A 24,132-nucleotide genomic window follows, 5' to 3' on the forward strand; every position below is an offset into this window, starting at 1 on the left:
ACGTGGCCGGCCCCGCCCCTCACGCTGCCGGCTGCCTGCGCCGTCGCAGTCGTGCTTCAGCTCAGTACGATTAGGGCTCCCGCTTGCCGCGCCCGCCTGCTCTCCAGCGCCCCGCGCAGCGAGCCACGTGGACCAACTCCGGCGCGCGGTGTTCTTGGTTCCAGTGGGGCTAGCCGCGCCTCTCGCGTCTCGGTGCTCGCCCAGGCTCAGCTCCGACCCCATGGCGGCCCTGGTGTTGGAGGACGGGTCGGTGCTGCAGGGCCGGCCCTTTGGGGCCGCGGTGTCGACTGCTGGGGAAGTGGGTAAGCAAGCCCGGGCGGGCTGCCGACCCGATCCCCCTCTGCTCAACCTGTCCACCCCTCCTGCACACTCCTCTCCCCGATCCGGGGGTCCCCAGCCCCAGCTGCCTTCCGCCACTCGCGACCGAAGCAGTCATCTCCTCCGGGATTTGCTGCGCTCGCTCGGGGCAGTGTTCCGAAGGCTGCCCTTGCCAGAACTCAAGCTCTTTTTTCAGTGTTTCAGACCGGCATGGTCGGCTACCCAGAGGCCCTCACTGACCCTTCCTACAAAGCTCAGATCCTAGTGCTCACGTACCCCCTCATCGGCAACTACGGCGTTCCCTCCGATGAAGAAGACGAGTTCGGCCTGAGCAAGGTAGTCACACCCAGTGTCTTTGCATCCCTTCCCGGAGCAGAAGTTAACGGCGAGGTGGCTCACTGTCACTCTGCCGGACATCCCAGAGGAGACTAAAGTACTGAGGCGACCGTGGTTACAGGGCTCTTAGGTACCTTCAGAGGAGGTGGTCCATTTGAGAGCCTGTGTGAGGTAAAGGCATGGTCCAGAGGAAATGGCAAAGGGCATGTGGGAGTAGTTACCAAAACTTCAAGGGGTGCAGTTTCTACTTATTTTGTAAGGACCAGCAAAGGAGCAAAGGATTTTTTTTTTTCTTTCTTTTTTTGGCTTTTCGAGACAGGGTTTCTCTGTGTAGTTTTGGCGCCTGACCTGGATCTCGCTCTGTAGACCAGGCTGGCCTCAAACTCACAGAGATCCGGCTGTCTCTGCCTCCCGAGTGCTGGGATCAAAGGCGTGCACCACCACCGCCCCGATTCTTTTTGTTGTTGTTGTTTTAAGTAGCAGAGTCATAGGAGCAAACAAAATCTTTTAGGCTCTCAACCTTCCTAATGCTTCGACACTTTAATACAGTTCCTTATGTTGTGGTGACCCCCCCCCACCATAAAATTATTTTTGTTGTTACTTCACAATTGTAACTTTGCTACTGTTATGAATCACAGTGTAAATATCTGATATTTCCAATGGTCTCAGGCGACCCCTGCAAAAAGGTCGTGTGGGCCCGGGGGTCGTGACCCACAGGTTGAGAACAACTGCTTTAGGGTCATGTACATTGGTGAGAAACTGGAAACAAGGATTGTACCCCTTTCTAGTACCAATGGTTGCCAGTTTGTCTACATACCAGTGACATTGATCACCCTCCTTGGTATTGTTTGATCTTCCGCTTCTCAATAGTGTTTACCTCCAGATAGAAAACTGAAATTTCCTTATGCAGTGAGGTTCCCATCCCCCCACCCTTCTCCCATTGATTCTGTGAAGTCTGGAAACTAAGCTGCCGCTGAGAGTCAAGTTCAAATATTAACACAACCATTAAGATAATGATAGAAGTCACTGTAGACTAGATGCAGTACTTCACAAAACTTGCTTAAGCTCTGATTCCAGTCTTAGAGAGGTCTCCCTGTGGAACCCTGGAACTCCCAGAGATCTGTCTCTGCCTCCCATGTTGTGACATTTGATACTATACCCAAGCCTTTAATCCTCCCCCCTTATTTACTTATTTGTTTGTTAATTGGTGTTTTGAGACATGATTCTCTGTACCAGGATGGCTTCTAACTCAGAGATCCTTCTGCCTCTGCCTCCTGAGTACTGGTATTAAAGATATGCACCATCATTGGGTGGTGGCACGCGCCTTTAATCCCAGATTAAAGGCAGAGGCAGGCGGATCTCCATGACTTTGAGGCTAGCCTGGGCTACATACAGGTGAGTTCCAGGAAAGGCGCAAAGCTACACAGAGACAGGGTTGTCTCGAAAAAATAAAAACAAACAAACAAACAAACAAAAAAAGATATGCACCATCGCTGACTGGCTAATTCTGATTTTTGAAGCCTGCCCTGAAGAAGGGCACACTAATTGTTATTCCTGGAAACTTCTCATCATAAACCTTGAGTACCTGCCTTTTAATTTACACACGGTATCTTATGAATTTGGTTAACATGTGAGTTGTCAGAAATTTAGATCCCAGAGATCTACAGCCCAAATACATTTGCTTTGTCTGAAGCTGTGTGTATGGATCACCCCACCTAGCCTGGGGAGGCTGCAGCTCAGGTAGACCTTCCAACTCAGAACTCTCCCACCTCACCTTTCCCCTGGTACTGAGATTACAGGTGCAGTGAGGACTTTTTTGTTTTGTTTTTTTGTTTTCTTTGGTTTTTTGAGACAGGGTTTCTCTGGGTAGCTTTGGAGCCTTTCCTGGAACTCACTCTGTAGACCAGGCTGGCCTCGAACTCACAGAGATCCCCTGCCTCTGCCTCCTGAGTGCTGGGATTAAAGGCGTGCGCCACCACCACCCAGCTATTATTATTATTTTTAAAGCCAGGGTTTCTCTGTGTAATCCACACTGGCCTCAAGCTTGCAGATATTTGTTTCAGCAAGTGCTAGGATTGCAAATGTTGATATTTTGCCTTTAAATATAACTTAGTTTATAAGAGCTTATTCATTGAAGCCCATCCCTTCCTGTCTCCCTCTCTTTTCTTTTTGAGACAGTGTGTTTCCCTGGCTAGCCTGGTACTCAACTATGTTAAGCCATACTGACCTCAAACTATCAGCAATTTTTTGCTTCGGGCCCTCCCCCTCCCCAGTACTGGGATTATAGACACATGCCACCAGCTTGGCATGAATATAAATTTTTTGTTTGTTTTTTCAAGACAGGGTTTCTCTGGGTAGCTTTGTGCCTTTCCTGGATCACGCTCTGTAGACCAGGCTGGCCTCGAACTCACAAAGATCCACCTGCCTCTGCCTCCTGAGTGCTGGGATTAAAGGCGTGTGCCACCACTGCGTGGCTGGCATGAATGTAATTTAATCCCTACCACAAAAACTTACAAGTCAGGGATGGCATTTACTCACTTAGGTCCACATAGCCCAGGCCAGCCAGTGCTACATGGTGAGAGGTTGTCTCTAAACAAACAAAAGTGTCCTTTTTTATTTACTACAATGTACTTCCTTTGAGTAATCAGTTTGTTCTTTTTAATATGATCATCTAAGATGAAATGGGAAAAAAATGATATAATCATGTCTATCTGGTATTGTACCTTGTAACTTTTTTTTTTTTTTTTTTTTTTGAGACAGGGTTTCTCAGTGTAGCCCAGGGCTGCCCAGGAACTCACTCTGTAGACTAAACTAGGCTGGTCTCCAACTCAGTGATCCAATTAAAGGCATGCACCACCATGCCTGGCAAGCTTTATTTATTATTATTTTTTAAAGCTTTGTTCTAGCGTAATGTTCTGTGCGGAATATCTTATTACTTTGTTTTTAATCACACCATACAATTAATATTGTGTTTATGTGTATTATCTTGTTCGTTTCTGGCTCCCTGAGTTGGAAATGCACACTGTGAAGACAGGTACCTTGCCTTTTCTGGCCCACTGCCTTTTTCTCTGTTACAAAGCCTGCCCCAGTGAGCACTCAGTAGATGCTTGAGGATTTAGTCTCTGTCAAATGCAAAGAACGTATTCCTGACACACTGGACGTAGAAAGAAGAAGTGGAAAAAAGGTTCCGTCTTCGAAGGAAACTAACTTACAGTGGATATGTAGGAGTTGGGATGTTCACAGAGAAGATTTGTGAGCTCGCTTTTGGACAGGGGAAAGTGCCATTTTCTGTTCTCTGAGGCACCCTGGGCCCATGTTCAGTGTTTCTTTCTTTTCTTTTTTTTTTTTTTTTTTTTTTTGGTTTTTCGAGACAGGGTTTCTCTGTATAGCTTTGCGCCTTTCCTGGAACTCACAGAGATCCACCTGCCTCTGCCTCCCGAGTGCTGGGATTAAAGGCGTGCGCCGCCACCACTTGGCCATGTTCAGTGTTTCTCATGGGACGGTGCAGAGTTAGTCCAAGAGGACTCCCTGTGAAAGCCGGGAGGACTTGGTATTTCGGAACGAGAGACTGGTGCAGGGCAGAGCAGAGAGGGTCAATGGGCAGACGATAGACATGCCGTAGAGAGATAGCTTTCCCCCAACTCTTCTTCACCGTCCCCTCTTTCCATCTGTAGTGGTTCGAATCCTCGGAGATCCATGTGGCCGGACTGGTGGTGGGAGAATGCTGTCCCACGCCCAGCCACTGGAGTGCCACCTGCACCCTGCATGAATGGCTGCAACAGCGTGGCATCCCCGGCCTGCAAGGTAGGATGCGGCAGCAGGCACTGCCATGCCTGGGTGACGTACAGCGTCCAGGTTGGGGGGGGAGGACGGGGGGACGGGGATGGACGGACACAGAAAGAGGTTTCTGAAGCCTGTTAGTTCCTGAGTCTAAAGTCGAAATGCAAAATGTGCCGAGTTTAAAGAAGCACCCCAACTATTGCTCTTTCGGAAGGGAAAGTTCTAAAGAAAGCAACCCCAGGCCCTGGTTGGTCCATTTAAGTCTGACTCTGAGCGGATTTTTACATGGTTACATTGTATTTGGGTAATGGTATCTGAAAGGTAGCTCTGCTCCGCTATATTGTCCCTGTGGGTATCTGTTACCATGTGTATAGAATGCAGTCTGCAGGCCTTGTAACTATTTCATGAAAGCAGAAGGTTTTTCCTTAAGAGAATTAATTGTGTAGTTTCCTTTTTGTTGTCCCAAAGAGCGTTGGTTTGGTTTTTTTTTTTTTTTTTTTTTTTTTGAGACAGGGTATCATGTAGCCCAGGCTTGCCTCAAAAATCACTGCATGACCAAGATGACCTTGAACAACGCCTGATCCTCCCGCCCCTTCCCAAGTGCCCACCATTATAGGGCGGCACCAGTCTGCCCAGCGTGTGTTCTCATTCCTGTGGCGCCATTGAGCGCGTTCGTTTTTCTTCTAGGAGTTATTTTCCATGATTAGATCGATCTCGATCACGGTTCCGTTTGATGTGATATTTTGGGCGAGTTTACTTGCTTCCATGAGCCTTGTCTGGTGCTCACAGAACAGTCGTGTCGGGCTCAGGGCTGTGGGGCAGGGGTGTTGCTGGACGTCTGCCCTCGCTGATGACTGGGTTGGGGGGACTGTCTTCTGAGGCTGCGCTGTGTTGATAGGAGTGGACACTCGGGAGCTGACCAAGAAGCTTCGAGAACAAGGGTCTCTTTTGGGGAAGCTGGTCCAGAGTGGGACAGAACCTTCATCCCTGCCCTTCGTGGACCCCAATGCCAGGCCCCTGGCACCAGAGGTCTCCATTAAGGTACAGAGGAGGTGCCCGACTTGGGGTGAACTCAAGGGCTTCAGGTGGGGTTTGGTGGGGGCGTGGCTTATGTTTGCCGATCATAGCCATCAACATTTGCTCTCCGTTCCTCAGACTCCGCGGGTATACAATGCAGGGGGCACCCCTCGGATCTTTGCTGTGGATTGTGGCCTCAAGTATAATCAGATCCGATGTCTCTGCCAGCGTGGGGCTGAGGTGACTGTGGTACCCTGGGACCACGAGTTAGACAGTCAGAGTGAGTATCTGGGGCCCGTGCAGACCAGCAGCCTGGGTTTGAGCAGAAGAGAGCTATTCCTCAGAACGAGTGATGAAAATCAGTATGGAGTTGTAGGAAGGAAGGTGGAGACCAGGGATTTTTGTGGTCAGGTGTGTGTGTGTGTGTGTGTGTGTGTGTGTGTGTGTGTGTGTGTGTGTGTGTGTTTACTGTATTAATTACTGTAGTGGGGGTGTGAGTGTGTGCCATGGCACAAGAACTTTGGGAAGTCAGGTCTCTCCTGTGGGTTCCGGGGATTGAACTCGGGTCATCAGTCAGGCTTGCACGGTTGGTTCCGGGGATTGAACTCGGGTCATCAGTCAGGCTTGCATGGTTGGAACTTTTACCCACTGAGCCATCTCATTGGCCCTTGGGTGTCTTCGAAATCCTGTTTATGTCAACCTCTTCTGTCCATTCCAGAATACGATGGTCTCTTCTTAAGTAACGGACCTGGTGATCCCGCCTCTTACCCTGGTGTGGTCGCCACACTGAGTCGCGTCCTGTCTGAGCCTAATCCCCGACCTGTGTTCGGAATCTGCCTTGGACACCAGCTGTTGGCTTTAGCCATTGGGGCCAAAACCTACAAAATGAGGTGGGGCTTGGGGGGAGCAGAAGGAGCCCACACTTGGGACATCATCGAGGAATGCGTTGTCTTGGGAGTTGGGGGTTATTGGCGTGGCAGCTGGCATCGAGCTGTTGGGAGCCATGATCTCCAGAAGGGCTGGGTTTCATATACTCGGAGAGGGTGGCGTGAGCGCTCGTGACTCAGTCTTCCATTCCCTAGATACGGAAACCGTGGCCACAACCAGCCCTGCCTGCTGGTGGGCACGGGGCGCTGTTTTCTGACGTCCCAGAATCATGGCTTTGCCGTGGATGCAGACTCGCTGCCGGCAGGCTGGGTTCCTCTCTTCACCAACGCCAACGACTGTTCCAATGAAGGCATTGTGCATGACAGCCTGCCCTTTTTCAGGTGAGCCCCGGGGGTGCAGTGGGGTGACCAGGAGCCACGAACGAGGACGGGAAAAGGAGGTGCAGCCATGGCAGGGATCTCAATGGGTTTTGTCATTCAATCTCTTCCGACAGCGTCCAGTTCCACCCAGAGCACCGAGCTGGCCCTTCGGATATGGAACTGCTCTTCGATATATTTCTGGAAACCGTGAGAGAGGCTGTAGCCGGGAACCCCGGGGGCCAGACAGGTAAGCCCCTGTAGAACCAGGGTGTAGACTTAAGAACAGGGCCGGTTCCAGGACAAAGCCTGAGATGGACTTGTTCAAAGAGCTGTCTGGGAGGGAGGAGGGCTTTGTGCTCTGTCCAGAGGAACTCAGGAGTTAGTGGTCCTGGGTTTCCTTTCGTCCCCTCGCAGCCGAAGTGAGGGGTCCGAGCCGATGGCTTCCGGAGGCGCACTCGCTCTGACATGCCATGACTTTCATTTGCCTCCACAGTCAAAGAGCGGTTGGCCCAGCGCCTCTGCCCCCCGGGGCTCCTCATTCCTGGTTCTGGGCTTCCACCACCGCGGAAGGTTCTGATCCTGGGCTCCGGGGGCCTCTCCATTGGCCAGGCTGGTGAATTTGACTACTCGGGTTCCCAGGTAAGGCCTCCCATCCGGATGTGTGACCCACGGAGCCGTAAGGAGAGGGGCTAAGGCGCGGACATTGTCGGCAGGGAGGAAATAGATGCGGGGGGGGGGGGGGGGGGGTCTGCGAGCATGCAGGCGGGTGAGGTAGTGAAGGACAGAAGTCTCTCACTGAGGAGAGAGTACAAGGAGGGAACATGAGGAGAAATGGCGGCCCAAGGCTTCGGTCCTCTGTAGAAGAGGCTGATGGGCCATCTTTGTCCTGATAGGCAATCAAAGCCCTGAAGGAGGAGAACATCCAGACGTTGCTGATCAACCCCAACATTGCCACAGTGCAGACCTCTCAGGGGCTGGCAGACAAGGTCTATTTCCTTCCCATAACACCTCACTACGTAACTCAGGTATGACCCACGACAGGGCGGCGGGAGGAGGGGACTCCTGATGGCCCAGGGGGGTTCGCTGGTCGCTGTGGGGTCCTGAGCTGCTTTGTCTCTACTCTACCCTCAATGCTTTCGACGCCCCCCCCCCTCCTGCCTCAGGTGATTCGTAATGAACGCCCGGATGGTGTGTTACTGACTTTTGGGGGCCAAACAGCCCTGAACTGCGGTGTGGAGCTGACCAAAGCTGGGGTGCTCGCCCGGTATGGGGTCCGGGTCTTGGGGACACCCGTGGAGACGATTGAACTGACTGAGGACCGACGAGCCTTTGCGGCCATGATGGCTGAGATCGGGGAGCACGTAGCCCCCAGCGAAGCGGCAAATTCTCTTGAACAGGTTTGTGGGGTGGCTGGGTAGAAGAATGATGTCATTTCCTCCGTATTTCCTTTGGGTCCAAGAGGCCTCTGGGCAGTAGCCAATGGTCTCTTGATCCACACATCTTCTGCCCACTGCAGGCCCAGGCAGCTGCCGAGCGACTGGGCTACCCTGTGCTGGTGCGGGCAGCCTTTGCCCTGGGTGGTCTTGGTTCTGGCTTCGCTTCCACCAAAGAGGAACTCTCGGCTCTTGTGGCCCCGGCTTTCGCCCATACCAGCCAGGTGCTGATAGACAAGTCTCTGAAGGGCTGGAAGGAGATTGAGTATGAGGTGGTGAGAGACGCGTGCGGCAACTGCGTAACGGTGAGTGATGCGCACGGGCTGGCCCAGGCATTCGGGGCGTTTGGGAGAGAGCAGGGTCGATCCGATCGAAGGGCAGAGATCTCTGCAGGTTCTCTGTGCTTCGGATCCAGAGTAGTGGAGCCCCAAACATGGCAGGACCTGGGGACATAGCCTCCTGGCTCTTTGACGTCCCTTGTCGGTGACCTCTGCGACCCCCCCTCCCTTGGTAGGTATGTAACATGGAGAACTTAGACCCACTGGGCATCCACACCGGCGAGTCCATAGTGGTGGCTCCCAGCCAGACCCTGAATGACCGTGAATACCAGCTTCTGCGGCGGACAGCCATCAAGGTCACCCAGCACCTGGGGATCGTCGGGGAGTGCAATGTGCAGTACGCCTTGAACCCGGAATCTGAGCAGGTAGGTGAGCCCGGGAGGTTGATAACGGCGCCTTTATACCTCGGTCTTTGGGCCTCGAGGCTGAGAGGTGTCTTGGCCCTGCCCATCCTGGACTGAAGCCAGGATTGGCTTGGTTAGGGTTGGGGAGGGCCTCTTGGGGATGCAGTCATCTTTCTGCTCATTTTTGAGCGCTTTTCTAGGCCGGGTACCAGTGACGTATTCTCTCTGCTCTCCCCGTTTGCAGTATTACATCATTGAAGTAAATGCCAGGCTCTCCCGCAGCTCTGCCCTGGCCAGTAAGGCCACAGGGTACCCTCTAGCTTATGTGGCAGCCAAGCTGGCGTTGGGCATTCCCCTGCCAGAACTCAGGTATGAGGTGGGCGGAGTCCCGGGGTCAAGGGGCGGGGGGCGGTTGAAAGCATTCACAAGGCAGGGGCTGTGAGAGGAACTATCAGCTCACCCTGCATGTTCCTCTCTGTGCTTTGGTGCCCCGACTTCCCGATGCTCAGGAACTCGGTTACCGGGGGAACAGCAGCCTTCGAACCCAGCCTGGACTACTGTGTGGTCAAGATCCCGCGATGGGACCTCAGCAAGTTCCTGCGTGTCAGCACGAAGATCGGGAGCTGTATGAAGAGTGTTGGTGAGTGTCGGACTCTCACGGGTCCGGCTGGACCCAAGATGCGGGACATTACATCATTGTACATGCTGGACCAGTGGCTCTCGACCTTCCTAATACTGCCACCCTTTAATACAGCTCCTCATGTGGCGGTGACCCCCAACCCTAAAATTATTTTGTTGCTACTTTTATAACTGTAATTTTGCCACTGTTACGAATTGTAATAGAAGTATCTGATATGCAGGATGTCTGATATATGACTCCAAAGGGGTCATGACCCACAGGTTGAGAACCACTGGTCTAGACTGTCAGTGTGGCCTGAATTTCCCCTGCTCCTTTATTAATAGTAGCTTAGAAATAATAGTCTCAGGGCTGATGGTTACGTTTCAAGTTAGATGGTCGTCCTCATCAGGAGCAGGGGCAAACTCATCTGGAGGCCTGTGTTGGAATATAGTCCCTGGGGTCAGGTGATTTGCTCTCTCTTACTTAACAAGTGAGTGAATGGAGGACCACAGGAGGAGAGTGACCTGGCTGAAGGCTCACAGAGGAGCCGTGGGTCAAACCAGAACCCAGATCCTGTGAGGCCGCTGTTCACGACTCTTCCCGTTGTCCTTGAGACCAGTTCCCGTAGATGCAACACTTCAGCCTCATGGCATCGTCTTCCCAGCCTCATCATTAAGCTGATAAATGTCAGGGACATTTTATTCACTGTTTAAATATTTATTCAGGAGAGAATTACCATTGCTTTCCTCTGAGTCCTTATTTATTTTCCTTTTAGTTATTTATTTTATCTGTATATGACTTTTTCCTGCATATTTGTATGTACACCAGAAGGTATTAGATCCCCTGGAACAAGATGGCTGTGAGCCATGTGTGTGCTGGGAACTGAACTCGGGTCCTCTGGAAAAGCAACAAGTGCTCTTAACTATGCTCTTAACCCCTGAGCCATCTCTCCAGCCCCAAGCCTACGTAATTTTTAAAATTCGACATCACTGTGTTTGTGTGCGTGATACCTATGAGGGTGGAGCGTACATACCACAGTGCGCATGTGTGAGTCAGGACAATTTTTAGTCAGTTCTTCTCTTCCACCCTTGTGTGACTTCCGGGAATTGAACTCTGGTTGCCAGGCCTGGGTCGCAAACTCCTTTTAGTGAATCCTTCTAAATCGAAGTCAGCGTGGTGCTAGCCATTCTTAGCCTATCTCCTCCTCTGGCACTTTGTACGACTTTTTAAAAATGTAATTGGCTGTGGATGGATTCAAAGGCTAGTAGGATCATCTCCCTGTTATCCAAACTTTTTACTATTCTAAAGGATGAAATATTCCAGATGGTGCCATCACGGTATGAATAAAGCAAGTATGTGAGGGAGCCAGAGGACAACCGTCAGAGAGAGGTTCAGGCTGTGGCCATAAACTGCAGCAAGCCCCAGCATCTACAATGAAGTTTTGTTTGGTTTTAACACCGAGTTAAGATCAGAGCAAGACAGCAATAGTTACCTAACACAGAGCTTTAGCACTTAGGAGGGTTAGATAGGAGTATTGTGAGTTCAAGACCAGCCTGGGCTACAAAGGAAGTTCTGGGCTAGTCTGACCTGTAAGGGTGAGACCCTGTTGCAAAACCAAAACCAAAACCATCTGACTGTGTTAGAGCATTGTGGGACGGCCCTCCCACACAGTGGAGAAACAGGCTGGAATCCAGCGGGTGTGCCATAGCGTCCCCATGGCTGCCTCGTCTCAGATAAGCGTGCACATGCACTAGTTCAGGTCCCACCTGATGTAGATAAGCATGCCACCGAGCTCCAAGTCTCCATGAGTGGAGTGGCCTTTAAACAAGTATGTCTGAGCTCAGATATTATTTCAGAATTTTTAGAAATCCCACAAGACTGCCAAGATGTTCCTTCTGGAGATGAATTTCTGTTATATGAAAATTATAATAAACATGGGACTGGAGCCATAATCAAATTGTGGCTAAAATAAGTGGATTGGAACTAGGACAATCAAAGATTGATTCCCAGCTGAGACTCTGAAATGTCTTAACACTCCTCCGGTCTTCTTGAAATGCCATCTTCTTCCGCTGACTTCTTAGAACTTCCTTTGTGTTTTTTTGTCTTTTTGAGACAGGCTCTAGCCATGCAGATGTTCACTCTGTAGATGAGGCTGGCCTCATAGTCACCGTGCAGACCAGACACTGTCCCCAAACTCTTGGCAATCCTCCTGCTTCGGTCTCTTGATTTTTCCCCCCTAGACAAGGTCTCACTATATCCATAGCTAGCTTGGAACAGCCTGGCCTCCAGCTTACAGTGGTCCTCCAGCATCTGCCTCACACATGCAGAGATTGAGTGTGGTACGTTACCAACACTCAACCTTCGAGATACTATTGACTAGCAAAAATCACCTCAAATGATGAGTCTCACTTCTTAGGGAGTTGGCTACACTTTATACTTTGTATTGTAGGACAGGAACTTCTGCCATGCAATTGGTACTTAACAAGGGCTACACAGTTACTCTTGCTAGTGCCCTTGCACTTCTGGAAAAGCTTTTTGTAAGTAGTCATCTGAAACAAAAACATCAGGGCCTCACAGCCATCAGCGCTTAAAAGCTCAATGTCCTTCAGTAAAGCAGCAGTTAAATTATGGGAAGCCCTACAGGTGTTGAAGTGGTGTTTATGGGGTTGTGCAGCCATGTGGGGAAGCGCTATGATGAGGGGGAAATGGAATTTCCGAGGTTGTATGCTGTAATTGTCTTTAAAACATATATAGAGGGAAAAGTCCTGGAAGAAAAACTTTCGCTTGTCTGGGTGTGGGTTTGGGCAGGTATGTGAGGGAGCCAGAGGACAACCTCGGGTGCTGTCACCCTGCCCCCCTTCCTCTCATTGGCTAGCTAGGCTGGCTGGGCAGCCAGTGATCCCCAGGAATCTGCCTGTCTCCATCTGCAGTTCTAAGACTATAAGCTGCACCTATCTTTTGTGGGGTTTTTTTGTTTGTTTGGTTGGTTTTGGTTTTTTGAGACAAGGTTTCTCTGTGTAGCTTTGGAGCCTGTCCTGGACTCACTCTGTAGACCAGCTAGACTTGAACTCCCAGAGACCCATCTGCCTCTACCTCCCAAGTACTGGGATTAATGGCATGCATTACCATTGAGCCTTTTAGTGGGGTTTGGGGCTTGAATTCAGGTCCTAAACAAATATTTTACTGACTAAACTATGTCCTTAGCATCTCAAATCCTTGTTTCTTTATTTCTTTGTTTTTGAAGCAGGGTCTTTTTACATAGTCCTGGCTGGACTGAAACTTACTATGTAGGCCAGGCTGGCCTCAAACTCACAAAGACCCGCCTTCCTCTGCCTCCTGAATACTAGGACTAAAGGCCTGTGCTACCACATGGGCCTTTAAATATTTTTGAAAAATGCAATTGGCTGAGGATGGATTCAAGTAGTAGTGGGATCATCTTCCCGTTATCCAGACCTTTTAATGTTCTAGAGGATGAAACATTCCAGATGGTGCCATCATGGTGTGAATAAAGCAAGCCAAATAACTGGACAGCCATCAGTGGTTTGGTCTGCTGCTGTTAGCTCACAAGTTCCAGGATCCACAGGTCCATTTTTAGCATGCCAGTTCCATATTGACTTAGTACAGTCTGTGCTTGTCTGTGGAAATGGTAGGAAAAAGAGATAGCTTTTGGGTTTCTTAACAAAGAAGCACCATGGCCAAGATTGAAGTAAAGCCCACGAACGTCGTGTGGCATCGCCACACATATCCACCCACACCACTCTCCATCCTTCAGGTGAAGTCATGGGCATCGGACGCTCATTTGAAGAGGCCTTCCAAAAGGCCCTGCGCATGGTGGATGAGAACTGCGTGGGCTTTGACCATACAGTGAAGCCAGTCAGTGATGTGGTAAGCAGCTCTCTTTTCTAAAAGTACCCTGATGCGGGCCCTGCTCCATCTACTCTGCACCGCCCCGCCCCCCCCCCCCCAAGCCGGAGCTTGTTGCATCCATCGCCTGTGCTCTTTCCCCAACAGGAGTTGGAGACGCCAACGGATAAGCGGATCTTTGTGGTGGCTGCTGCTCTGTGGGCCGGCTACTCGGTGGAGCGCCTGTACGAGCTCACGCGCATCGACTGCTGGTTCCTGCACCGGATGAAGCGCATCGTGACCCATGCCCAGCTGCTGGAACAACACCGTGGACGGCCTTTGCCCCAAGACCTGCTGCACCAGGCCAAGTGCCTTGGCTTCTCAGACAAACAAATTGCCCTTGCAGTCCTGAGGTCAGAGATGGTGATGAGGGCCCCGGGGCATGAGGTGCGGGGGAGGGAGCTTTCGGGTCAGGAGGGCCGTTGGTGGGGAACCCTGGCGGGTCTCATCTGCCCATCACCTTCATCTGTCCCTAGGATGTTTTCCTTTCCAGCCCCGCCCTCGCACTTGCTTGTCAGTCAGTCTGTGCTCTCTTCCCAAGAGGCCTGTGTTTCTATCTTTAGTACAGAGCTGGCTGTTCGGAAGCTACGCCAGGAACTGGGCATCTGCCCAGCGGTGAAACAGATCGACACGGTGGCGGCCGAGTGGCCGGCGCAGACCAATTACCTGTACCTGACGTACTGGGGCACCACCCATGACCTCGACTTCCGAACGCCCCACGTCCTGGTGCTTGGCTCTGGCGTCTACCGCATCGGCTCCAGTGTCGAGTTCGACTGGTGTGCTGTGGGCTGCATCCAGCAGCTGCGCAAGGTCCGAGTCCTTGGCCCCTCGTTTTCCTGCCCCCTGCGCCCGCTGCCTGTCCTCCCACGAGACCCTGGTCTTCCTGTTCATTGCTACACCTTCTGTCGTGGGGCTGGGGCTGGGGGGGGTTGCTTCCTTAAGCTGCCTGAAGCTCCTCCCCCACGTTTTGCCTACTTGCGCCCCCGTGTGGCCGGTTCACGGAAAGCAGGCGGGCTGGCGGGCTGCAGCGGGGGTGGGGTGGAGGGGGTAGGGGGGTTTGGCTCGGTTTCTCGAGGTGCTCCCTCTTAATCGCTAACACCCCGCTCCCTCCCTCCCTCCCTTCGGCAGATGGGTTATAAGACCATCATGGTGAATTACAACCCCGAGACCGTCAGCACAGACTATGACATGTGCGACCGCCTCTACTTCGACGAGATCTCTTTTGAGGTGAGAGGCGGGGCCCAGGGTACTTTGGTACCTCCCGAGGCTGAGAGGGCGGGGCCCCTGGAAATGAATGGGACCGGCCGGGCCGCCCAGGGTTCTTTGGTACCTCCCGAGGAGGCTGAGGGGAGAAGCAGCGAGCGAGAAGGCTCGGTCGCTTGAGCCCGTCCGGCCCCTTCCTGTACTGCAGGTGGTGATGGACATCTATGAGCTGGAGAACCCTGAAGGCGTGATCCTGTCCATGGGTGGGCAGCTGCCCAACAACATGGCCATGGCCCTGCACCGGCAGCAGTGCCGGGTCCTGGGCACCTCCCCTGAAGCCATTGATTCAGCCGAGAACCGATTCAAGTTCTCCCGGCTCCTGGATACCATCGGCATCAGCCAGCCTCAGTGGCGGGAACTCAGTGACCTGGAGGTAGGCCGGGGCCTGGCGGGAAGCCCGGGGGTTCCGGGTGTTGTCTGTGGGTGGGTGGGTGAGTGTGACCAGCTCTGCTGAGCTCCCTGTTCCCGCAGTCCGCTCGCCAGTTCTGCCAGACTGTGGGGTACCCCTGCGTGGTGCGCCCCTCGTATGTGCTCAGCGGCGCTGCCATGAACGTGGCCTACACCGATGGGGACCTTGAGCGCTTCCTGAGCAGTGCAGCCGCTGTCTCCAAGGAGCACCCCGTGGTCATCTCCAAATTCATTCAGGAAGCAAAGGTGAGGGGTACCCCCCCACCCCCCACCCCACCCGCAGCCCCAGGGAAGGCTGCGTTGTTGCTGAGTCAGAGGCACAGTGGGCTTGAAGGAGCTTCTTGGGGAGGGCATGGAGGGCCCTGCCCTACATCCCGCTGCCCGTGTCTGCCTCCAGGAGATCGATGTGGACGCCGTGGCCTGTGACGGCATCGTGTCGGCCATTGCCATCTCTGAGCATGTGGAGAATGCAGGTGTGCATTCAGGGGATGCCACGCTGGTGACCCCCCCACAAGACATCACCCCCAAAACTCTGGAGCGGATCAAAGCCATTGTGCATGCTGTGGGCCAGGAGCTACAGGTTACAGGGCCCTTCAATCTGCAGCTCATTGCCAAGGTAATAAGTCGACAGGAAGGGACGAAACTATGGCTCCTCCATGTTCTCTGCTGGCTCCACCGTCCGGGAGCTGGGCACTGTGTCTTACCCTCATCCATGCGGGGCAGCAAAGCTGTTTCTAGAGCCCACACACAGCAGGGTCAGGGCTGGTAACGGTCGTCCGGTTGGTCCCTCAACCAGGGCGAGAGCCGGGAACAGTGTCCGCATGCCTGGGCTTCCCGGGGCCTGACCCGGTGGTCTTTCCCCAGGACGACCAGCTGAAAGTCATCGAATGCAACGTGCGCGTCTCTCGCTCCTTCCCCTTCGTGTCGAAGACCCTGGGTGTTGACCTAGTGGCCTTGGCCACGAGGATCATCATGGGAGAGAAGGTCGAGCCCGTGGGGCTCATGACTGGCTCTGGAGTCGTGGGAGTAAAGGTAAGGGGGAGCAAGGGCCCTCGAGCCTAGTGGACCAGTCCCCTACTGGTTACAGACAGCTCGGGTTAAAAACTAAACTGGGGAACACTGTGGCTGCTTTGTTTAATTTATCTATATTTTGGGTGGTACCGGAGACTTGAACCCAGGGCCTCGGGCATGCAAGACAAGGGCTCTGCCACTGAGCTGTGGGAGAGACTCAATGAGCAGATGAACTCTTCCCCCACGCAAGGTATTCATTGCCCAACCATGGGGTAATAAGATGGTCATCATCCCGTAAGAGCTTACCCTGTAGGAGGCAAAAGAAGTTTAGTCCCAGAATAGCCTGTTATGGAACAGTCTGTGGTACACACCTACATACCCGAGTTATAAACCAAATGTACACAGAGTTTAGAGACGGGCGATGCTTTCCAAATCAGCGCTCTGGGCAAGCTTGGGAGAAGGGGTGGTACTGGAGCCGAGTCTCAAGAACGGTAAGGCTGTTGCATTTGCAGCAAGCTCCTTGGGGCTGTGTCCGGGGCCAAGAAACAGCCAGAGTGTGTGGGAGCTGCAGGGCTCAGGGAAGGGCAGCCCTGCTGTGCCGCTGTGATGGGCACAGGGCCCCCATTTTTGTGCCTCTTCTCCCCCAGGTGCCTCAGTTCTCCTTCTCGCGCCTGGCTGGTGCCGACGTGGTGCTGGGCGTGGAGATGACCAGCACTGGGGAGGTGGCCGGCTTTGGAGAGAGCCGTTGTGAGGCCTACCTCAAAGCTATGCTCAGCACGGGCTTTAAGATCCCCAAGAAGAACATCCTGTTGACCATTGGCAGCTACAAGGTACCAGGGCCCACCCAGGGAGCGGGGAAGTCACGCAGCTTCAGCGCTCTGGGCCCGGGGCTCACTTGCCTCTCTCTGCTGGGTTTTAGAACAAGAGTGAGCTGCTCCCAACTGTGCGGTTGCTGGAGAGCCTGGGCTACAGCCTCTATGCCAGCCTGGGGACAGCTGACTTCTACACTGAGCATGGGGTCAAGGTATGCACTGGCTCCCACCGTCCCCGTCCCCCCCCCCCCGGCCCCAGAGGACTCTCCTTTTCCCCTTACCCCATCGTAGAACAAGTAGGGTATGGAAGAAAGCAAAAGAAGTTTCTGGAAGGCTCTCCTGCACTCTTGCCATGCTTGTGTGTCTACTTCCCAAGTCTTGTGCGTGTGCACACGTGTGCGAGCTCATTCTGTCGTCGGTGACCTGGCTTCTTGCACACAGTAGAAATACTTTTTCTTACAAGTAGCAAACAGAGGCAGTCCCTGGTCCCCAGCCCGCGGATGCTCATTCTCCTCATCGCGGACCCCTGGGCCTGCCTGACTCTTGCTAGAGTTAGGTTGGTCTTGACTTCTGTTCTGGGCCGGCAGGTAACAGCCGTGGACTGGCACTTTGAGGAGGCTGTGGATGGCGAGTGCCCGCCCCAGCGGAGCATCTTGGATCAGCTGGCGGAGAATCACTTCGAGCTGGTGATTAACCTGTCGATGCGCGGGGCTGGGGGCCGCCGGCTCTCCTCCTTCGTCACCAAGGGCTACCGCACCCGGCGCCTGGCTGCCGATTTCTCCGTGCCCCTCATCATCGACATCAAGTGCACCAAACTCTTCGTGGAGGTGATACAGCCCCGGGAGCTGGGGGGGGGGGGGTACAGGGGTGGGCGTGATGAGCGCGTTCTGGGGGTCGGGAGGTGATGGTGTGCCAATCGTGAAGCTTCGTGGCTCCAGAGGCGGCGAGGCGGGATGGAGAGAGGTGATAGAGGAACTGGGTCTCTGCCTCACCTCCCAGGCCCACCCTGCCCATAAACCTGTCCTGTCTGTGCCTTCCCCTCGCAGGCCCTAGGTCAGATTGGCCCAGCCCCGCCTCTGAAAGTGCACGTGGACTGCATGACCTCCCAGAAGCTGGTGCGGCTGCCCGGTAAGTGTGGCTCTTGGGACGGCTAGCGGCTGCCTACAGGCCCTCGGGTGCTTCGGACTTGACGGGCGCTGAAGATCCTCCTGGGATCCCTTTGTTCCGAGTCCACGGTGCTCTCTCTGGAGTGAGGAACTCTTTGTATCAGCGGCTGTGAATTTTCTCCCAGCTCTGACCTTGCCCCTCACATTCCCCAGGATTGATCGACGTCCACGTCCACCTTCGGGAACCGGGGGGCACACACAAAGAGGACTTCGCCTCGGGCACAGCCGCTGCCCTGGCTGGGGGTGTCACCATGGTCTGTGCCATGCCTAACACCCGGCCCCCCATCATTGACGCCCCTGCTCTGGCCCTGGCCCAGAAGGTAAACCTCTCCCCCTCCGTCCTTCCTGGGACCCTGGCCACGGGCACCTTGTGGACGTGGGTGGGCCTGGATGCCTGTGAGCCTTCCCTCACGTGTGTCTTCCCTAGCTGGCAGAGGCTGGTGCCCGCTGTGACTTTGCCCTGTTCCTTGGGGCCTCATCTGAGAACGCGGGGACTCTGGGTGCCGTGGCTGGGTCTGCAGCAGGCCTGAAGCTCTACCTCAACGAAACCTTTTCTGAGCTACGGCTGGACAGTGTGGCCCAGTGGATGGAGGTAGGGAATATATCGCCACGTGCTCTCTCCCGGCTTGAGGCCTTGTCGACACGGGCTGCCAGCAGAGAGGATTCGGGTTCTTCCGGGGCGCTGGGCTCGATGTGCACAGGGAACCAAACGTGTCTCATCTTCTCTCGTCAATTCTTTCCGCCCCCAGCACTTTGAAACCTGGCCTTCCCACCTCCCCATCGTGGCCCATGCGGAGCGGCAGAGTGTCGCCGCGGTTCTCATGGTGGCCCAGCTGACCCAGCGTCCAGTGCACATCTGTCACGTGGCTCGGAAGGAAGAGGTGAGAGTGTAGCAAAGGCCTTGGTTCCTCTATCACTTTCTGTCACTTTCCCAGTGAGACCAAAGGTCACCACAAGTCCCTGGAGGCAGAAGGGAGTCGGGGAGCCTATGCCCTTGACACATTCGGCCCTCGGTGCTCTGAGGAGGAACGCCAGGCCTAGAGAGCTTGTAGGGCAGGGCGTGATGGGGACCTCTGTGGATTGCTCTGCTCTCTCTCTAGATTCTGCTGATTAAAACCGCAAAGGCACAAGGTCTACCTGTGACCTGTGAGGTTGCACCCCACCACCTCTTCCTAAACCGGGAAGACCTGGAGCGCCTGGGACCTGGGAAGGGAGAGGTCCGGCCGGAGCTTGGTTCCAGAGAGGATATGGAGGCTCTGTGGGAGAATATGGCGGTCATCGACTGCTTTGCCTCAGACCACGGTGAGAGGGCCCCAGCGTGACTCCGGGCTCCCTAAGTTCGGGGACTCAGGCCTTACTCTGTGAGAGGTACAGGCTGAAAGAATGAACATGAGTGGAGATGTGTGTGCAGGGGCCGAGCCCCGGGGCAGGGCCACAGGGAAAACCTGACCACTGGGGTTAGTAGGAAGGACAGTGACATCTCTAGAAGTCTTGGAACGGGGTGTCCGGGCCTGCCTCCCAGAGTGACCGCTGTTTTCTTACAGCCCCCCATACCTTGGAGGAGAAGTGTGGGCCCAAGCCCCCACCTGGCTTCCCCGGGCTGGAGACCATGTTGCCGCTGCTGCTGACGGCTGTGAGCGAGGGCCGGCTCAGTCTGGACGACCTCCTGCAGCGCTTACACCACAACCCCAGGCGGATCTTCCACCTGCCCCCGCAGGAGGACACCTATGTGGAGGTGTGGGGACAAGGACCTGGAGTTGGGGGGAGATGGCCGCCCTCACAGCTGTACCCCGTGTGTGGCCTTTACCCTTGGGTGACTCTTGACCCTCCGGGCAGGTGGATCTGGAGCATGAGTGGACCATCCCTAGCCACATGCCCTTCTCCAAGGCCCGCTGGACCCCGTTCGAAGGGCAGAAGGTGAAGGGGACCATCCGCCGCGTGGTCTTGCGAGGGGAGGTCGCTTACATCGATGGACAGGTACGTGTGTGGCCCCCAGCTGGTCTCAGTCGTGACCTCCTGAGCAGCATTTTCCTTTCGGTCCCTGCCCACTACAGACCCACCGCCCTGTGTCCCGGGGGGCCCTGTTCTCACTGGTGTCCGCTTCTCTAAGAGCCCCTGTGTACATTCCCGATCCCTCATGTTCCTTGCCTTCTGTGTGCAGGTGTTGGTGCCCCCAGGCTATGGACAGGACGTACGGAAGTGGCCTCAGGGCGCTGTTCCCCAGCCCCCTCCCTCAGCTCCTGCCTCCACAGAAATAACCACGGTAACCACTCTGGCCCTCGGCCCGAAGGGTGTGCCCTGGGGCTGGGCTGACAGCAGTTTCATTGGTGGAAAGTGTTACACTTGATAGATGAAATCACATACCTGCCTCCCTGTCCACGGCGGGGCGGACTTAGCTTTCAGTACAGGAAGCCAGCTCAGAGAATCACAAGCTAACGCGCCTGCCCAGGCCTTGTTGCTGAACTGGCACAGACCTCGAACAGGCCAGCTGTGTCTGCCAGCTGTTGGCAACATGTTGGGAGACGGTTGGCGTGGTGCAGAGGTGCCGTGGGGTGGACTCTGCGCACGGGGGCGGGGGGGCCTCTGGCCTCTAAGGGATTGTGTGTACGCCAGTGGGGGGGGGTCAGGCACCCTTCAACATGCTGGCCCGTCTCCATTGCAGACACCCGAGAGACCTCGGCGAGTCATCCCAGGCCTTCCTGATGGCCGCTTCCACTTGCCACCCCGAATCCACCGAGCCTCTGACCCAGGTTTGCCAGGTAAGAGGGGTTCCCGTGGCACAGGGTGAAGGCTGACCTGTATGGGCCGGGGTTGGAGGCTCAACCGCCCAGGAACTGGTTCGGGCTCCCCCCTCCTCTCGGGGCTCCTTTGTCCCACCCTGCCTCTGTCTCTCTGCCTCCTTGCTCCTGGTCTGAGCCGCTGTGCCCTGCTCTGACCAAAGTAGTTACTACAGCTTGAAACAGGCGTGCCCTAGCATTTCCTCACAGGCCTTTTCTCGTTGGGGGCAGCTCTGTTCCTCCGCCCAGGAGCTGGCATCTCATGGGGCAGCCGAGCATGGGGTAAATCCCGCTTGCTGGTTGGTGTGAACTTGGCCATTCCTCTGCCTCAGATTCCCCCAATGCCAGCCGGGAAGGCCCTGGGAGGGCACCACTTGGCGCATACAACACGTCCCCTCAGGGGGTCCCGGGCCCCTCCCCATAGCTGCTGCATCCTTCCGGCTCTCCCCTAACCCTGCTGTAGCACCTGTGATTTGGGGTGGCTTTAACACGAGCGAGCGAGCAGAGGGCCTTGTGACTGGGGCCCAGCACAGCCCAGCCCCCAGGTGACCTCTGTCCTGTTGCCGTTTGCAGCTGAGGAACCCAAAGAGAAGCCACCCAGGAAGATAGTGGAGATAGGTGAGCCCACCCCGATGCACATTCACCTGGGGGGCCTCACCTGGGGGCCTCTGGAGTCTGGTCTAAGTAGAGGGGCCTTCTGACCCTGTCTTCTGCACTGCCCCCCACTGTAGAGCTGATGGGAACCCCTGAAGGCGCCTGCCACCCTGCACCACCAGTACCTAGACAGGCGTCACCTCAGAACCTGGGGTCTTCTGGCCTGCTGCACCCCCAGACTTCACCCCTGCTGCACTCGTTAGTGGGCCAACACATCCTGTCCGTCAAGCAGTTCACTAAGGATCAGGTGCCTGCCGGGTGGGGGGGGGGCGGGGGGAGGGGGGGGAACAGCGACACCCAGAGCGTGAGGACTTGGAGGGAGTGGGTGGCGGGACCCGTTGGGCTGACTCGGTCTTTTGTAGATGTCTCATCTGTTCAACGTGGCGCACACCCTCCGGATGATGGTGCAGAAAGAGCGGAGCCTCGACATCCTCAAGGTCAGGGGGGCTGCGTGGTGGACAGCCGGGCTCCCCGGTCCCTTCGCGTGTGCACGCAGCCCAGCTCTGCTCTGCAGGGCCCTTCTGATCTGGGCCTGTACCCTTGGCTTCCTTCCAACAGCGACTGACCCCGCACGTGGGGTCATCTGGTCTGCATGAGGGTAGTCACGGGAAACGCCTGTGGTAGTTTTCTCTTCCGGGGTCAGACACACAGGCGAGGCTCTGGTTCTGAGTCACGCTAGCGTGGAAGTGTTAAGCTGTGACAGGTCCCGGGAGGTCCCGGGAGGTCCCCAGCACACTCTGGTGTGAGTGGGGAGGTGAATGCTGACCGGTGCGCATTCCCAAGGCGCGCACATGCACACCCTCCCCTCCCACTTGGTCCTCTCCCCAGGGCAAGGTCATGGCCTCCATGTTCTACGAGGTGAGCACCCGCACCAGTAGCTCCTTCGCGGCAGCCATGGCCCGGCTGGGGGGCGCTGTTCTCAGCTTCTCAGAAGCCACGTCCTCCGTCCAGAAGGGCGAATCCCTGGCCGACTCGGTGCAGACCATGAGTTGCTATGCTGATGTTGTCGTCCTCCGGCACCCTCAGCCCGGAGCGGTGGAGGTGAGGCCAGCCCCCACACAGTGAGATTTGGGGCAGCCGAGGCTGGACCGAGGAACATAATGTCCCTTCCTGCCCACACGTCCTGTGACCACAAGGCTTAGGTTGGGCCAGATGGTTGAAGGGACCAGGAAATGGAGAGGGCCAGATGGTTGGAGGGACCCAGGAAATGGAGAAGGGCGGGCAGGGGGCGCTTTCCAAACTGCAGAAGGCAGGAGTCTCCATGGCGCCCGCCTCCTGTCTCCACAGCTGGCGGCCAAGCATTGTCGCAGGCCAGTGATCAATGCTGGCGATGGAGTTGGCGAGCACCCGACTCAGGCCCTGCTGGACATCTTCACCATCCGAGAAGAGCTGGGGACCGTCAACGGCATGACGGTGAGGGGCTAGGGACTGGAGTTGGGGGGGGCGGGGGGGGGAGTGGTTCAGAGAAGCGGTGTCTCCGGTCCTGGGGCCCCAGCTTTTGAGTCCGCAGGAGGGGTGCCGACTGAGAGTCTGTCTGGTGACTTGCTGCCTCCCTTAGATCACCATGGTAGGTGACCTAAAACATGGACGCACGGTGCACTCCCTGGCCTGCTTGCTCACCCAGTACCGCGTGAGCCTACGCTACGTGGCGCCCCCCAGCCTGCGCATGCCACCCAGCGTCCGGGACTTCGTGGCTTCCCGGGGCACCAAACAGGTGAGATCCTGGTGGCTCAACCCGTACCAGGGGGGCCAAGGCTTGGGCGGCCGGGGCTCAGCACTGCCACTCACTGGGGTCCCCTCTCCAGGAGGAGTTTGAGAGCATTGAGGAGGCGCTGCCCGACACCGATGTGCTCTACATGACGCGCATCCAGAAAGAACGGTTTGGCTCCGCTCAGGAATATGAAGCGGTGAGTCCGGGGCTTAGGGCGGAAGCCCGGGGCTGGGCTGTCGGGGGCATCCCTATAAAAGGGTGGGGAGGCTGGGATCGGGCTGGAGCTGCACCATTAAGTTCCAGATCCCTCAGCCGCCCCAGCTGCGTGTGAGTTGGGGAGCCCCAATTGTGTCCTCTGTGGCCACCTCTGTCCTGAGTCTAATGGGGACCCTGCCTCTACCTACCTTACAGTGTTTTGGTCAGTTCATCCTCACTCCCCACATCATGACCCGGGCCAAGAAGAAGATGGTCGTGATGCACCCGATGCCCCGCGTCAATGAGATCAGGTGATGTGGCCCCGCTGTTCTAGGATCCCCTTGGGCTGGTGGTGGAGAGAGACCTTCGTCTGACAGGCTCCCCCGGAGCTGTGTGGTAACAGTTTGCCTTCTCTTGCAGCGTGGAGGTGGACTCCGACCCCCGGGCAGCCTACTTCCGCCAAGCTGAGAATGGCATGTACATCCGAATGGCTCTGCTTGCCACCGTGCTGGGCCGTTTCTAGGGCCCAGCCTTCCCTTTTGTCTCCCTTCAGGCCCAGCTGCTGGGCAAGGAATCCCAGTGCCCCCCACGGGGGCAGCTCACTTAGCAGACATCCGGGGCATCCAGATAGCCCAAGCATATATATGTACAGACTGAGACCGTGCTTTAGGCTCCAGACTAGAGTACCCTGGCTTGGGGGTGCAGTCTTCGATACTGGGGGCCCCTCTGCCTCATCTCCGTTCTTAACACTCAAAGCTGTACAGTTACTTTTCTACTGACTAATAAATAGCCAAACCGTT

The 24,132-nt window shown here is 55.3% G+C and overlaps 1 protein-coding gene across 2 annotated transcripts; it reads left to right on the forward strand.

Moving 5' to 3' along the window:
• The first annotated feature begins 29 nt into the window (after window positions 1-29).
• Window positions 30-24,132, forward strand: Cad (carbamoyl-phosphate synthetase 2, aspartate transcarbamylase, and dihydroorotase). 2 transcript variants are annotated; one of them, XM_015988980.3, is made up of 45 exons: window positions 30-302; window positions 515-654; window positions 4,329-4,458; window positions 5,333-5,475; window positions 5,590-5,731; window positions 6,170-6,341; window positions 6,534-6,719; window positions 6,833-6,945; window positions 7,192-7,337; window positions 7,592-7,723; window positions 7,862-8,095; window positions 8,215-8,436; window positions 8,646-8,834; window positions 9,058-9,182; window positions 9,323-9,453; window positions 13,205-13,317; window positions 13,444-13,688; window positions 13,899-14,145; window positions 14,464-14,562; window positions 14,747-14,971; window positions 15,070-15,252; window positions 15,404-15,622; window positions 15,871-16,038; window positions 16,665-16,847; window positions 16,937-17,041; window positions 17,417-17,656; window positions 17,876-17,957; window positions 18,149-18,315; window positions 18,423-18,587; window positions 18,745-18,876; window positions 19,096-19,297; window positions 19,540-19,730; window positions 19,832-19,972; window positions 20,157-20,258; window positions 20,658-20,754; window positions 21,004-21,054; window positions 21,346-21,390; window positions 21,504-21,673; window positions 21,789-21,863; window positions 22,255-22,467; window positions 22,714-22,839; window positions 22,985-23,140; window positions 23,232-23,333; window positions 23,549-23,643; window positions 23,753-24,132. In XM_015988980.3, exons 1-45 carry the CDS (start codon window positions 221-223, stop codon window positions 23,853-23,855), a joined length of 6,729 nt encoding a protein of 2,242 aa, XP_015844466.1. In that variant the 5' UTR covers window positions 30-220; the 3' UTR covers window positions 23,856-24,132. The 2 variants fall into 2 exon arrangements, with proteins under 2 accessions (XP_015844466.1, XP_006995594.1); XM_006995532.4 differs by lacking the exon at window positions 21,004-21,054 and having other exon boundaries at window positions 70-302.

This window comes from Peromyscus maniculatus, chromosome 22 (assembly GCF_049852395.1).
Source record: "Peromyscus maniculatus bairdii isolate BWxNUB_F1_BW_parent chromosome 22, HU_Pman_BW_mat_3.1, whole genome shotgun sequence".
In the NCBI taxonomy this organism is placed as follows: domain Eukaryota; kingdom Metazoa; phylum Chordata; class Mammalia; order Rodentia; family Cricetidae; genus Peromyscus; species Peromyscus maniculatus.